The 15,762-nt window shown below is 40.4% G+C and overlaps 1 protein-coding gene across 1 annotated transcript in view; it reads right to left on the bottom strand.

The window, feature by feature from the left end:
• EXOC4 (exocyst complex component 4) overlaps positions 1-15,762 on the bottom strand; it is a 755,478-nt gene that overhangs the window by 62,563 nt on the left and 677,153 nt on the right. The window contains exon 15 of the mRNA XM_070423919.1: positions 4,560-4,701. Within this exon, the coding sequence (XP_070280020.1) occupies positions 4,560-4,701 (142 nt within the window). The remainder of the gene's footprint in view (positions 1-4,559; positions 4,702-15,762) is intronic.

Genomic DNA, 15,762 nt, shown 5'->3' with positions numbered 1-15,762 from the left:
GCTGATTTTGCATCTCCTGGGAGACCCCAGAGCCAGTGCACTGGGTGGACAGCTTTAGACCTTACCAGATTACAACTCTACACATCCACATGCGACACACTCAAGGGACAGATTCAGTGAGCACCAAAGCCCCACTGAAGTTGGTCCTGCTCCATAAGGGTATCTATGCAAAGCAGCTCTTCCACCTTAATCACAGCTTGTCTCCACAGCCAATTGGCCTGCAGGACAATTCATCCCAGTGATGCCAACAGCAATCAAGACTCAAGTACAACAAGACTGTGCACACAGCCCACACAGGGGCATACCTAGAATGTCCAGCTCAGGTGACTGGGCAGGTTAAGCCAGGGGGCCCTATAGGACACCTACTACACAAGGCCACTCGAACAAATCCAGGAAACATAGCAGCTCTACCTAATACATAGAAACAAACACAGGGAAGCAGCCAAAATGAAGAGACAAAGAAACATGTCACAAATGAAAGAAATGGAAGCAAGCAAACTACTGGATACAGAGTTCAAAACAATGGTTATAAGGTTATTCAAGGATCTTTAATGAGAACTTCAAGGGACTCAGTGAGACTTTCAAGGATCTTAGTGAGAATTTCAAAGACATGAAAAAGGACCAGTCAGAAATTAAGCATACACTAACTGAAATAAAGAATAATTTACAGGGATTCAACAGTAGAGGATATCGAGAATCAAATAAACAATTTGGAATATGAGGAAATGAAAACACCCAATCAGAAAAGCAAAAAGAAAAAAGAAAAGAAAATGAAGATAGTGTAAGGAGCCTCTGGGACAACTTCAAGCATACCAACATTCACATTATAGGGGTGCCAGAAGGAGAAGAGAGAGAGCAAGGTATTGAAAACCTATTTGAAGAAATAATGACAGAAAACTTCCCCTACCTGGTAAAAGAAATAGACTTCCAAGCCCAGGAAGTGCAGAGAACCCCAAACAAGAGGAATCCAAAGAGGCCCACACCAAGACACATCATAATTAAAATGCCAAGGGCTAAAGACAGAGAGAATCTTAAAAGCAGCAAGAAAAAAGCAGTTAGTTAGTTACAAGGGCGAGCTCATACAACTGTCAGCTGATTTTTCAACAGAAACTTTGTAGGCCAGAAAGGAGTGGTAAGAAATATTCAAAGTGATGAATAGCAAGGACCTACAACCAAGATTACTCTACCCATCAAAGTTATCATATAGAATTAAAGGTCAGATAAAGAGCTTCACAGACAAGAAAAAGCTAAAGGTATTCATCACCACCAAACCAGTATTACATGAAATGTTGAATGGCATTCTTTAAGAAGGGAAAAAGGAAGAGGAAGAGGATGAAAAAGAAGAAGAAAAAATATGAACAATAAAATGGCAATAAATACATATCTATCAATAATAGAATGTAAAAATCAAAATAAAGGAACAAGAAATCTAATGAACAAAATAAAATAGTGAATAACATATAATCAGAGGCATGGAAACATGGAACACACTGATGAATCTCAGAGGGAAGGGGAGAGGGGAGGCAGGAAGAGACTAACCAAAGATTGTATATGTATAATGCATTACCTATGGACACAGACAATAGGGTGGTGAAGACCTGGAGTGGGGCAGGAACCAGATGGAGGAGGCCAATGGGGGGAAAAAAGAGAGACATCTTTAATACTCTCAACAATAAAGATTTTTTTAAAAAGAAATAAGTTCAGAAATAATGCTAAGATAGACTCCAAATCTGCGATGCTCCTTGTCTTGTTCCATTCACAGGTGCTCACAAGTAATAAAGAAGTGACTCACTGAACAAGATAATGAAGAATAAAAAAAAAACAAGTGTCATACAAAAGAAGCGACATTACCAAGACATTATCATTTAGGCTTTACCTGGGCACACTGAAAGATATCCACGTTCTAACTAGAGTCTAAACAGGAGTATGAACCAAAATCCTATTTACATTTAAAAATCTAAATCTATTAAAGACTCCAAAAGAAAAAAAATATTCTATCAACTTTAACAATGTCTCCTAGTCATCTAGAAGAAAATATATTACTATACACTCTTTAATCCTAAGATTTCTGATCCTGAAGTTTCAAGTCTATATCCAACTGCCTATCTGACATTGCTACTTAGATGTCTACTAAGCATCTTCAACTGAACATCTACAAAATGGAATTCTTGATTTCCACCTCTCACTCAACCTTTTTCCTCCCTTGGTCTTTCTCACCTCCGTCAATGGCTTTGGCATCCACACAACTGCTGTGGTCCCAAAGCTGGTTGTTCTCCTTGAGTCCTTTTCCCCTCACTGCTTCCAGTCCCTGCGCCCAATCTGATCTACTAACAAGTTCTATCGGCTCTACCTTCACAATGTGTCTCAAGTCCAACATTCTCATACTCCCACCTCCGTCATGCTGGTGCTCATAATGGTTTCAACTGGTCACTCTGCTCCCATTCATACCTCTCCCTGAAATTCCTTTTCCATTTACAGCCAAAGTGATCGTTTAAAAATATGAATGGATGTCTGACTTATTTAGCTTAGCATGATATTCTCAAGATCCATCCATGTTGTTGCAAATGGCAGTATTTCATTTTTTCTTATGGCTGAGTAGTATTCCATTGTATATATGTACCATATTTTTACCCAATCATAAACATGCTAAGTGAAACAACTCAGACAGAAAAAGTCAAGAAATATGTGTGGGATATAAAATTGAGAGTAAGAAATGAACAAACAAGAAAAACAAACAGAAACTCATAGGCTCAGGCAATAGTATAGTGATTACCAGAGGGAAGGTTTTGGTAGGGTAGTGAAGGATAAAAGGGGTCAAATACATGGTGACAGAAAAAGACTAGACTTTGGGTGGCAAATGCATAATCCAACATACAGGTGATGTATCACAGAAATGTACTCTTGAGTCCTGTATAATTTTATTAACCAATGTCACCCAATAAATTTAATTTTTATAAAAAATTGAAAAAAAAGTGAATGAATGATGAATGAATGAATATGTCTCCCCTGCTTAAAAACCTCACATGGCTTCTTAATGCACTGAAATAAATGTGAACTGTTCACTTGGTCTGTAAGACCGTAGAATGTGTCAGGCTCCATGACCCCACATAACCAGGCTCCAGCCCACTCCTTTACCTACCCATTCACTCTACCCTCTCCTCCCCTTTTTCCCTGGGTGACAACCAGCTGAACACCTCTCTCTTCCAAGCCTGATTTTGTCTCAGGACCTTGTGGTGTTTCTCCCTCAGAGAGTCTGAAGCCCTTTCCCCTAGGTCTTTGTACAGATGGCTCCTTCTTGTTACCTTGCCACATTTCCTCTGCCCACTCTATCTAAAAAACAAATACACACAAAGCTCCCGCTTTCTCATCCACCTCAGCCATTCCCGGCACTGCCCAGGATGACAGCACTGGCCACAGGGAGGCGCTGGAGCACTGGGAACGTAACTAGGCCAACATTCAATGTGACGTGAGTGTAAAATCTGCAGATTTCAAAGGCTTGGGACAAAAAAATACAAAATGTCTCATTTATAATGTTTATGTTAATTACATGTTGAAATGATATTTTGGTTATACTGGGTTAAATAAAATATGTGTTATAATTTACACAATTATAAATTATATTCTTTTTTCAAATGTGACTTGTAGAAAATTTAAATTATCTATTTGGGTCACGTGTAGCTCATTTTATATTTCTATTGGATAGCACTGCTCGATTCCATTTTGCCATTTCCTTGTTTTGGTTGCTCTTATCTGAAATCATCTTTTTTGTTTACTCATTGGCTATTTTCCACGTTAGAATGTAATTCCAGGAGAGTAGGGACCTTCGGTGTTTTTCCATTCCTATAGCCCAACTTTTATAACACTACCTGGAACAAAGAAGGCACTCAATGGATATTTATTAAATGAATGAATCAACAAGTAAAGGCTCTCTAGTTTTTTCATCCTGGCATTTCCATATATGTAATAACAGCAGTTATCAAAGTACTCAGAATATTCTACACTGCAGGGGAAGAAACAAGAGGCCAGTATTTTCATGAATTATTATTTTAACTTACTCTCTCCTATTGGGTTTTAAGATCTTGAAGGAAGGGACCATTGTTCCTGAATCTCTATACTACCTTCTTGATCAGCAGAGCACTTTAGTAAAAACAGCAGTGTCAATAAAATCACCATAATCACAAAGCTATCACATTTTGCATCCTTACTATGTAACAGGCATTGTATTAATTATGTCATTTATAAAATGTACAAGTTAGGAATTCCTGTTTCCATTTTTAGGATGAGGAAACTGAGGGTTAGTAAATGTAACTAACTGCCTTAAGATCAACTAGCCATCTGGTATAGACATTCAAATCCAGGCCATTCTGATATCACAAGCCTTGCAAGCTCTGAATCACCGTGTTCACACTACAACATGCACTCAAAAAACTGCAGAGTGGCTGAATAACACTACAAATGATAATAAAAAATTATGGTGATATTTTCCAGAAAAAAAAGCAAGTGATTTATGACCCACGGTGGGTTTCAATCTTGGCGTCTTGTGGGTGGCCGAGTCATACCTGACTTCCAGATGCAGCACCAGCAGGCAGCGGTCGGCCATGTCCTGGAAAGATCTGGCAAGCTCGCTCAGGGTCTGCATGATTTGCTCGGACACCGGGGGCAGATCCATGTTCGTGTGACCATCCTGAGCAGGAGAAAGCACTGGAGAAAGGGGGGAGGACAAACACCAGTCATTTCACTACATGCCTACTGGGTTTTGAAATGACATGTTATTTTGTTGTTCATCATGTTGTTTTTACCAATTTGGCTAATGCTAGTGTTGGCAGCATTAGACGTCCAAGACAGGATAGACTATTTCTGTCCTTGATTAAACACAGAAGCCCAGATGATTGAATCTGTTTGCAGAATGACAAAAAACAGACCTTCAGAGTTGGGAGTGACCTCAACAGTCATCTGGCCCAACCATGTGGTCTATGCTTGTGTCGTTTACACATCTGCAGGTGGCTGTTCAGTTTCGGGTCGCACACCCACACAAATGTTTGTGAAAGGACACTCAACACCTTCTGAGGCAGCCGAGCCAATCTCTGAAGGATCTGACCATCCTACATCAAGTCATATCTGTCTGCCCTGATCTTGCCAACTTTACAGTCATTCTCGTATGTGTCAGCACTTCAAGTATTAAAGACATCGCCTTTGGCTTCCTTGAAGTCTTCCCTTTTCCAGGCTAATTGTCTGTCCCCCGTTTTTTAATGATTCTTTAAATAAGTGAATTGAATAATTTTACAGTTCTCATACTTTAATAAAAACATCCTGGTTATTCTGTATCTCCCTTGAAATGTGGAATGCAGGACCACACACAATAAATACTGCAGAGGGGAAAAAAATACAGAGGGGTCTGGCCTGTCGAGAGAGAGCTATCTACTCCTTCGCTCTAGATGCCACACTGCTTGCACGTAAGGCTAAGGTGTTCAGGGGACGAGCTGTGGTTTTATGTTCTACTTGAACTCATATAGAGCTCAGAGTCAACTAAAAGTCCTACAAAGGTCTTTTTGGAAAATTTTATAAAGCTAATTTCTATATCTTTCCCAAGTAATTGACACAATATTCAATAGAACTTGGACATTGCCTTCAGGAAAAGACTGAGCAGCAGAAATGTGAACTACATTTGTTTACGTCTAGGTTTCTGTTATGTACCCAGTTTCCCACAATCTCTCAAAGGATGCCAACAGTAACTTCACAATTTCATTCAAGAGATCTTTTAGTTCTCTAGAGCCTCAAAGACTGGCCCTGAGTCCTGTCCCCACTACTTACTATGTGACCAAGAGGTAATTACTTAAATTCTGTCGTCCTGTTTCTTTTTCTATAAAATGGAGATAATAGTACCTAGAGCATAAAGTTGTTGGGAGTATTGAATAGATTAATGTAGATAAAACTCTTCAACCAATAGCACATAAAACTCACTCAATATTAACATAAATAATAAACACAAATAATAAGTATTCATTACCATTTGATTTGTCCAGGTTAAGAAGCTTAATTATAGCAACAAGTTACTTAAAAGCTAATTCTATCCATCTTGAAGTCTAATTTCCATTTATCAGTTATTTTTGCTTTTCCATCTGACAATTCTTCTCCTGATTGGAGGACACAATGTCCTTTGGATGTGGCCAGGCACTACTGACTAAGGGCCAGGAGGTGTTCACCTTCAGGGTAGGGAGTCAACATCTGGCTGCAGCTGCATCTACAGTGATGGGCTGTCAGGGCTGCATGGATGCCTAGACTCTGGCCAAGCCCGGAGAAGGGACCAGAGAGATAGTCAAGACTTAGAAGGATAGTTCTTCCCTATGGAACCCGACTTTAATAAATTATCACAGCAAACAGGAAAAAAAGACTTTGTCTAAAGGAACTGATGTGTAAGGAGGAAGGGAGCGTAGCGAAGTAGACTTAAAATTATTTCCAGCTGTGGCATCATCTAAGGTGAACAGAGCTCGATCTGCAGGAGGCTCCATGTGAGGCAGCGCCACTCTCCTGTACTGTGAACATGACTTATGTTCTTTCATCGCCAGGAGAGATCACTGCCTTCAGGTCTTCATTTGGCAGGTGGGGTGAAAGCAACCACAAGCAACACTGATGGAGTATTTCAAAGCATTTTAGGGCTTTTGAGCTCCTGGATTCCTCTGTTGTGTGACACTAACTGTGGCAGAGAGAGATACTATGTATCCATGAAAAGAGGTAGAAAAACAGATCCTGAAGAAATCGGACTCATGGTCTGAGGTTCAAAGTTCTACAGTGGTTTCCCCTCATCAGCAGGGGACACGTTCCAAGACCCCCAGCAGATGCCTCAAACCATGATGGTACCCTAAACAGACCTTGTTTTTTCCTATATATATACACCTTTTCACTTAAAGAAAGCACTGTACAGCTTCTCTTTTGTATCCAAATTACCAGCATCTTCCACTACTCTTGTGTTTGGGGGCCATTACTAAGTAAAATTAGGGTGACTGGAACCAGGCACTGTGACACCACGACAGCGGATCTGTAAGGGCTACTTACCAAGTGACTAATGGGAGGGTAGCACATACATTCGCTGAACAAAGGGATGAGTCACATCCCAGGCAGCACAGAACAGGGTGCTGAGATTTCATCATCCTACTCAGAACAGTGTGCACTTTAAAATTATGAATTGTTTGTTTCTGGAATTTTCTATTTAATACTTTTGGATTGCAGTTGCCTGCGGGTAACTGAAACTGTGAAAAGCAAAACCAGAGATAAGGGTGGACGGACTACTGTACTAATATCCCAAAGTCTATCAAAGGCATTCTGGACAAATTCCACCAAGAAAGTAAAAAACAACAACAACTGCTTTATTATAGAAATACATAATTTCATTATGTGTAGCAACCGAACATTGCCAAACTGTGCCATTAAAAAAAACCAAGCAGCCATGGCCGGTGTTGCTTAATAGTTAGAGCATCGACCTGAGCATTGGAGGGTCAAGGTTTGATCCCCAGTCAAGGGGACGTGCCTGGGTTGCAGGTTCAATCCCTAGCCCTGGCCGGGGGAGGAGGGGCATACAGGAGGACACCACTCATTGTCTCTCTCTCACATCAATGTTTCTCTTTGTCTCCCTTTCCCTCTCCCCTCCCTTCCACTCTCTCTAACAATCAATGGAACAAATATTCCTCACTCCTTTGGTGAGGATTTAAAAAAAAAAACAACACACCAAAAAGACAAGTACAGTAACTTAATGGCAAGATAAAACTTGAAACAAGTGAGGTAAAAACAGTTTAGATAGCAGCACACTGCACATTTCGCTTGCCTGTAATCTATAGCAAAAAGATAACACTTTAGTAAAGCAACATGAAAAATCATGCCCAGAGTTCTACTGAAAAACTGGCTTGTGAATTCTTGAGGGCTCACTGAAGTTTATGAAGTTTTCTTAACAAGAAGAAGTACACTGAGCAAAGAAATGCTGAGAATGGCAAACAATGACAACACAAACAACCAATGAGCTCTTAAATGTCAAATGGAAATGTGCAAAAAAGCAAGGCTGACAGAATCTGCTGTTTGGGAGATTATAGTCAAGATAGGTTACCACACACACACACACACACACACACACACACACACACTTGCACAAACCCTTTTAGAGGCTCCATGGTGTATATTTATCTTGGGGATTGCTTCGTTTCGGCAGAACACATATTATGGGCTTTAAAACTATTAGCACTCAATCATTTTATTAAGGTATGCACTTTGAGCATCAGATCATTCACAAGATGCTTGTTCCTCTTATAGCCTTTGCATAAAAGCAGGCATCTCTGAGACTCCTAGCTAACCATCTGCATGGCAATGTAGCTGGGCTTTCTATGCTAAACTGATTGGTTTATGAGGAAGCTGAATCCTGGTCTCAGGGGCAAACCCTGCTTATTAGATAAACCAACAGATACTCCCAACTTTCCTTTGTTCATTCCACTAGAGACTGGAAATCTAGAAGTCTGCCTTCCCAGCCTGCTTAGTGGTTAGAGGTGGCTATGTGTCACTGTATGGCCAATGATCCTCTAAGCTAGTGGTTCTCAACCTGTGGGTCGCGACCCCTTTGGCGGTCGAACGACCCTTTCACAGGGGTCGCCTAAGACCATCCTGCATATCAGATATTTACATTACGATTCATAACAGTAGCAACATTACAGTTATGAAGTAGCAAAGAAAATAATTTTATGGATGGGTCACAACATGAGGAACTGTATTTAAAGGGCCAGAAGGTTGAGAACCACTGCGTCTAAGCAGATTTTTCTTTGGCAACTTGACCTAATTATGGGCTAATTCTGCGGCTCACCTTTTGACAGGGAAGTGAAACAACCCTAAAACATGGATTGTTGCCACTAACATTTTCTGGGTTTTATGCTCAAAAGCATCTTCAATCCCACATGTTCATCCTTCCCTAGTGCTTGGCCAGCTCCTTTCCCTTTCTCAGCAACTTCCCCCAATTCAGGTTGCTCTCCCAGACTCTGTCCTTCCTACTCTCCATTACTCCTCTCTTGAGGACCTCAGATTCTTATTAAGACTTCAAAAAGATTCTCAACACTTGCTTTCTCCATAGTCTTGCTTCCCATTAAGTCTTTCATGTGCCATTATCTGATTTCTGCCTTTGACGCTTTGTTAAATAACTATTCCGAGGATCATCACCAATGATAGCCTATTGCCAACTCCATTGGGCGTTTCCCAGTATTAATTTCATTCTACACGGAAAGGCCATTTCCTCCTTGTAATTCTGTTTTCTTTTGCCTCATATGGCACCCTGTTCTTCAGGGTGTCCTTTCACAGCTCTGACACTCTTTTCATAGTTTCCTTCACTGGCTATCCTTCCTTTAGCCCACCCGTAAATGCTGGTGTTCCCGAAGATTTTTTTCTATCGGTCGCTCTCACTTGTCATTCTATCTGTTCTCTCTGAGTGAGCTAATCCATTTTCATGGTTTTCGCTATTATCTAAGAATTGATGATTCCTAAATTTTATTTGATCAACTGTTTGCCAGCTATCTTTACCAGTACATCCCACAGGCATCTCAAATGCAATGAGCTCAAAACTAAACTCATTATCCATCTCTACCATCTGCCCTTTATCCTGAATTCTCTCTCAGTGGCATATCAATGTCGGAATCTCAGCTGCAAACATAAGAGTAATCGATTCTCTTCCTTCCCTCACTCCCCTCAACAAAGACTAATGTCTGCCCACTTTATTGCACGAATGTTTTCTTAACATATTTTGTCTTTTCTATATCTACTGTTATTTTCTTGGTCTAGCTCCCTCTCTTCCATGGACTACTGGGACAATCTCCTGACTGATGTCTTTGCCTTATGCCTTGTCCCTACTTAATTCAATCCTCCATATTTGGTTAATTAAATGTGAGTGAGGCAGTATTATTTATCTAAGACACACGCTTGGCTATATTAATTTTTTATAAAAATCAATGATTTTTAAAAATGAAACAGAACAAGTGATTTAATTGGCCAACATAACAGGACAAATAATTCACATAATAACAGATTAATAAAGATCAGGAAAGAGAAGCAACGCCTTGCCATTTACAGCTATAACTTTCCCCTTAGTTTCTTGAGTAGATGCCAGGACAGAGTGGAAATAGGGAAGCAGTTCATTATAGCTGGCCTCCTTGGCTATTCAAAATCTTGCAAAAGTATAGCTTAAAGTGATTCCGGTCAATCCCTACAGCCCAATCCCTATAAATTGGGTTGCCTTTAGAAGTCACTTTAATTTCATGAGGCCACCTTGCTGCAGCTGAGACTTGGGGAGTCTCCTCTCTTTTCTGCTGACATAAAATCCCTGGCATATCAAACACCCAGCATCTCACAAGGAAAACCAACACACTAACTGTCATGGAGAAGCAATCAACGTAGGTCATTAGGATGTCTCAAGTGGTTCCACATCCTAATATTAACCAGACTGAAATCTGTTTAGGTCTTAAAATCAGTCAAAATTGGACTCATTCAGACCCAGAAGAGCATCTGTTTTCAAGGATGCAGCTGCTACACTTTTAATGGCAACTTACTGTGACTTGTTTAATTGATTCATATGAGGATGTCCTTGTGCATCTGCAATATTATCTAAAATTGTTACAATATTAGCTTAGACTGGGATCAGTTGTCATCAAAGTGATAAATTGAAAAGGGAAAGATGGTTATCACAGCAGGAAAAGAAAGGTTAACTCTGCAAATTCAAACTCTTTAGAAGATGGAAAAGAGACAATGAGGAATGATCCCATGAGATTTTCTCCCTGGAAAACATTTCAGAAGATCACGTTTTGGTGCAATCATTATTTCTGACTCCTCTTCCTATTTGTACAGAAAAATGACAGTCACTACAAAATGATCTCTGCTTCAACCTGGGTAAAATTATTTAATTTCCAGTCTTCAGTTTTCTAATTTAGAAAATTGTGGTAATAGCACCTTCTTAACTCCTAGAACAATGTGTGATTAGCTTTTGTAAATAATTTTGAGATCCTTTGATTTTGTTACCTGGATGACATTTTTTAAAAAGTGAGAATGGGAATCCTGATTAGGCCTGTGACATTAAGAACTAATGGGGCTTACAGAGTCAATGGGGCTGTGACAAGAAGACCCTCCCTCTCACCTCTTTCCTCCTGTTAAGTGCCTGTGGGATATGCTACTACCAAGCTCAACACCAGGTTACAATGTAAGTGTTAGGCACTATAAATTCACAGTTCCAAGGGGCAATTTTAGTGTCAGCTAGCTCTATCCTCAGCCTTCTTATTTTCTCTGTACCACAATCCCTACTTTTTATTCATGCCCTTGAATTATTTACAAACTTATAAAAGCTAACTTTCCTCCACCCCAGTGTTTTGTGCACAGCAGGCACTTTATAAGTGTTTGTTAAACAAATTATATATAGATAAACCTACTAGTTTCTGGAATGGATACATGACCTCCACATGCTGAAGTATCTACTGTCTTATTAGCATCTAATTTGAATTTTCTTAGGATATAGATGTCCTTTCTTTCTTATCTAAGTCAATGGCTCCAAATTAAAATTTCATGGTGACACTTTTTGATCACTTTCTCCTTCCTGAGACATATTTTTAAACACCCAGCTATTCTTTGCAAAAGTCCTAGCTTTAGCCAGTACTACCAAGCCATTTATTTAGACACTCCTTCCCATCCTCCAGTCTATAACCTAGTTTTAAGCTCTTTTGTTCTGTTTCTACATAAGATGGACGTCATCTAAGAAACACATTTGGTGGGTTCTCTTTATTTTGCCTCCTATTTCAGAGGCAATGGTTCTTTTGTTCCCAGATAATAACTATTTCTTTCCAGCCCAGATTTCCTCAGAAATTCTGGGTTGAGCTAGCAAAGCCAATGGGTTTTTGAAAGCCAAAGTGCCGACTCAGATTGCTTCTTGACCTATAGAATTAGGATTGCAAAGAATGGGGACACAGGACACATTATTCAGATTAGATCCCAGACCTGCATCCATGGGCATAGCCAGCGCTGGAAGTACAGCTCCTCTCTCAGACACAACGCCCATCAGTGGATCCCTCTGTCTAATGGCTGTGCTGGGATGCTCAGCCTTTCACTGCTGCCCTGGAGGGGGGCTCTTTCCACTCTTACAGGGGAGGAAGGGCAAATGGAAGGGATTTTTAAAAAATTGGGCTGGGTAAAAGTAGATGAAATTCATTATCAAGAAGGAAACAAGATAAGGATGGGGGACCTGGGGGGTAAGGTGAAGGTGTCTTATTCATATTTGCTTTGCTTGGTTCTATCCACCTAATTGATAACATATTAATGGTAAAAAAAAAAAAAAATGCTTCCAGTGGCTATGGGACTATTTGTTATTTAAATGACCATGTCCTACACCTTCCCCTTATTAATCACAAGACTACGGGCAACACAACTTCTTAGCGTTCTCTGGAACATCTCCTTCCCATTCCTTTCTCTTTCTCTTCTCCAAAATGCCTTGTTTCCCTAATTATAGAGAGTAACTCTTTAGGGAAGAACAGATATGCTTGTCCCTCTCACTGCTCAGGTAATGACATCTGTACGAGAATGTATTATTATGAGGCCAAAAAAAACCCAAACCAAACAAAACACCCAAAGATCATATTTTTATAAAGAACCGAACTTCAGGGATGCTGCTTACGAGTAATTTTCATCTCCATGAAACCATTCTCTTTCCTGCAGCTTCCCAGATAAATAAAATGTATTCTTTTACTTCGTATTTCCTCTGGAATACATTTCTTAACAACTCTAAGCCTCATTTTCCACATTTATACAGGTTATGTTGCTGTGAGGGCCACTAGGGGACTTGGGCTGGAGCTCATCTTCTCAACTCTGGCACCTCTGCCTCCCTTTTGCGGCCGGAAACATTTAATCTCACACTGGATTTGCCTAAGTCAACGATTCTTGGTGCGCTGCGAGAATTTTTAAAACATTCCAACACCAGACTATTTGGTCAGGAACACTAACCTCTTTTCCCTTAGATTATAAAATAAAATAATGACAACAGCCAATACAACAATAGCCATCTGGTGTGAATGAATCAAAACTATACTTATTTTTTGTCAGATGGACAAAAAATATATTTTTGATGTGCCGCAGAATTTTAGAAATTAGTTTACGTGTGCCACGAGATGGAAAAGGTTGAAAATCGCTGGTAGAGTGTGAGATCCATGAGAACAAAAGCAATATGTTATTCTTCCTGGAGCCTTTCATAGCCCACGGCTCTTCTTACACTCAGCAATAATGCCTGTTGAGTTTAATCTTTAAGGACAAATCAAAGAATTTTATATCCTTTCCCCCCATTATATCTTCACACAATGCCTTTGACCTAATGTCTTGCAAACAGTTCACTAGCCTGGAACATTATTCCACTTCGGGGTAGGAAGCTAAGCTCCAGAAAGGCTACGAGCGTCTGAAACTGAAGAATGGTTCCAAATATTGACCCATGTGGTGGGAACAAAGGAGATCCGTGTGCGGCACACCGTGAAAAGCAAAACAAAAATAAAACCCAGGTGAAAAGAATAGCTGTTTCCTTAGGCTACACAGGATAGGAGGCATTCTGAGCGGCCAGGATGGACGGGATGCAGCACTGTCCGCAGAGGGAAAACCACATCCCCTTAATTAGGTGATAGGGCTTGCTGGTAGGTCACCAGCCGCGCAGGCCCAGGGCCTCCGAGACGGTTGGCGTTAGGCTCCTGCTCTGTACAGTGCAAAGCAGCACAGACACGTGGTTTTCACACGTTGTGAGCAACAGAACAGACCTCAGCCTCTTTTGGACCTGGGGGGAAACAGTAATATTGATTTTTCTTTTATTCCGAATAATCCTCACTGATGCTTCATGAAAACCTAATCATCTACTAAAAAGGCATGTAGTGAGGCCAGATCAGCTCCTGCTGGAAAGGGAAGTTACTAGAAATGGGGGGAAAAGCTAACGAACAGCTCGTCCTCCTGTGAAAGGCACTATTGTGGAGCCGTATTAGGCGGGAAGCCTTTTGTGTTTCTGTAAAACCCGCTTTAAAGAGCATCTTAAAAGGTTAACAAATACTTAACTCGATATTTCAGGTGAATAAGCAACACAGATGTAAGTTTTAACAGAATTTTAGAGGCAAAAATATTATATGGCAAAGGGATAACATTTATCCATGTTATTAAAACAGCAGCCTTTCAACTTCAGCATTTGTAAACCTCACCAAGAGTCGTAGGGAGCGGCATAGTCACTGTGTAAATTAGAAACACTAGGCCCACTTACTCATGGTGAAACTGAGGCCAACAGAATAAAGCACGTTTTCCAACATGACACAGCAAGTAAGTGCCACATTCCTATAGCTCTTTCTTCCGTTTATCTTTTCGAGTTTCCTTGTGTCAGGCAGCTGCATCATTCAACAATTTAGAGCCAAGCTGAGAAAGAATCACTACCTTCTTGACTGAGAGCAAGTACAACCTCACTTTTATCCTTGTACTCCCAGAATGCCATGCAGTTCCGGAATCAGCAGGTAACTATCAAGTACAGTGAACAAGAAGGTGCCCTTTGGAGACAGACAGACCTGAGTTCAAATTCTGACTTTCTCTTACATATGGGCAAACTTCCCTGTAACGTTCCCCTGTAAAAGGAGGACCCCCACACCGAACTCCCAGGATTCTGAAGATTAAAGGAGAAAAGATATAAATGCTTAGAACAGCGTTTAAAATGCAAATGCTTACTCTATGGCAATCATTATTACTACTACTTCTATTATTTATTCAATACAAATGTATTCAATAAATAAATAACAAAACCCCAATGTGTTTCTCCTCCATTTATAGCTTTAAGTGGGCTTTGGAACAATTAGTTCTGTACATTCAAGGGCAAAGCGTCATGTGCTACTGTGACTCAGAGCAAACGTGGCCGAATCGTAGAAGCCCTGGTCACTCTGACCCGATCGCTGTGTGGACAACACAGACAACCGACTTATCTGGAAGACAGAGTGGACCTTGCCACGGAGCCTCACAGTGTAGCTGGCACCACTGCCTGTGAGGCATGCTGGAAGTAAGAAACAGGCAGAATGAAGTTGCTACCATGTGGTCCAGGATTTATAGGTGGAAATCTGGCTAAGAGAATTGCTGGTCAGTGAGAACAGCGTGCACTTCTCCAGTGTGTGGTGAAGGGAACAATGGAGTCCTGCTCCTTTCGTCTTGCTGGTGACAGATACTCTGTGCAGCCTCAATTGACGAGTCGGTGCCAAACACATACTGACTAATGCCTTGTGAAGGTTACTAATATACAGCCATATTTCTGTCTTTATATATTAGTTACACATGAATACTGTTCACACATCCATTCCAGTCTTGCTACGTAATCCCTAGAATAATTAACAGTTCATATAGAAGCTTCTAGAATCAAGTTTCCTAAAAATCAAAAGATAGTCTTTTTTTTATGCTAGTTAAGGGTAAACTACATAGAAAAGCAATAATTTATCTGTCAGGTGATTTTATAATTTCAGGATATTGCCTCAAACTCTAAGTACTTTTCTTCCCCTGAGTAAAAAGATATGAGTGTTCTCATTAATGATGAACCCGATTGCCCTACCTATGACAACATTTCTTTCGGATTGACTACCTATGTGTAGGCTCAGAAAGTGGTTAAATCCTGATTCAACCTCTTTATATAACCTTGGGCAAACTGCTAAACCTGTGAATCAGCAACAGCAATCTCTGCCTAGGAGGAGCACTGTACGAATTCAATGAGATGAC

The sequence above is a fragment of the Myotis yumanensis genome, unplaced genomic scaffold (genome assembly GCF_028538775.1).
Source record: "Myotis yumanensis isolate MYYU_CA2020_CCGP unplaced genomic scaffold, mMyoYum1.0.hap1 SCAF_9, whole genome shotgun sequence".
In the NCBI taxonomy this organism is placed as follows: Eukaryota; Metazoa; Chordata; class Mammalia; order Chiroptera; family Vespertilionidae; genus Myotis; species Myotis yumanensis.
This window is presented reverse-complemented; position numbering and strand designations above follow the sequence as displayed.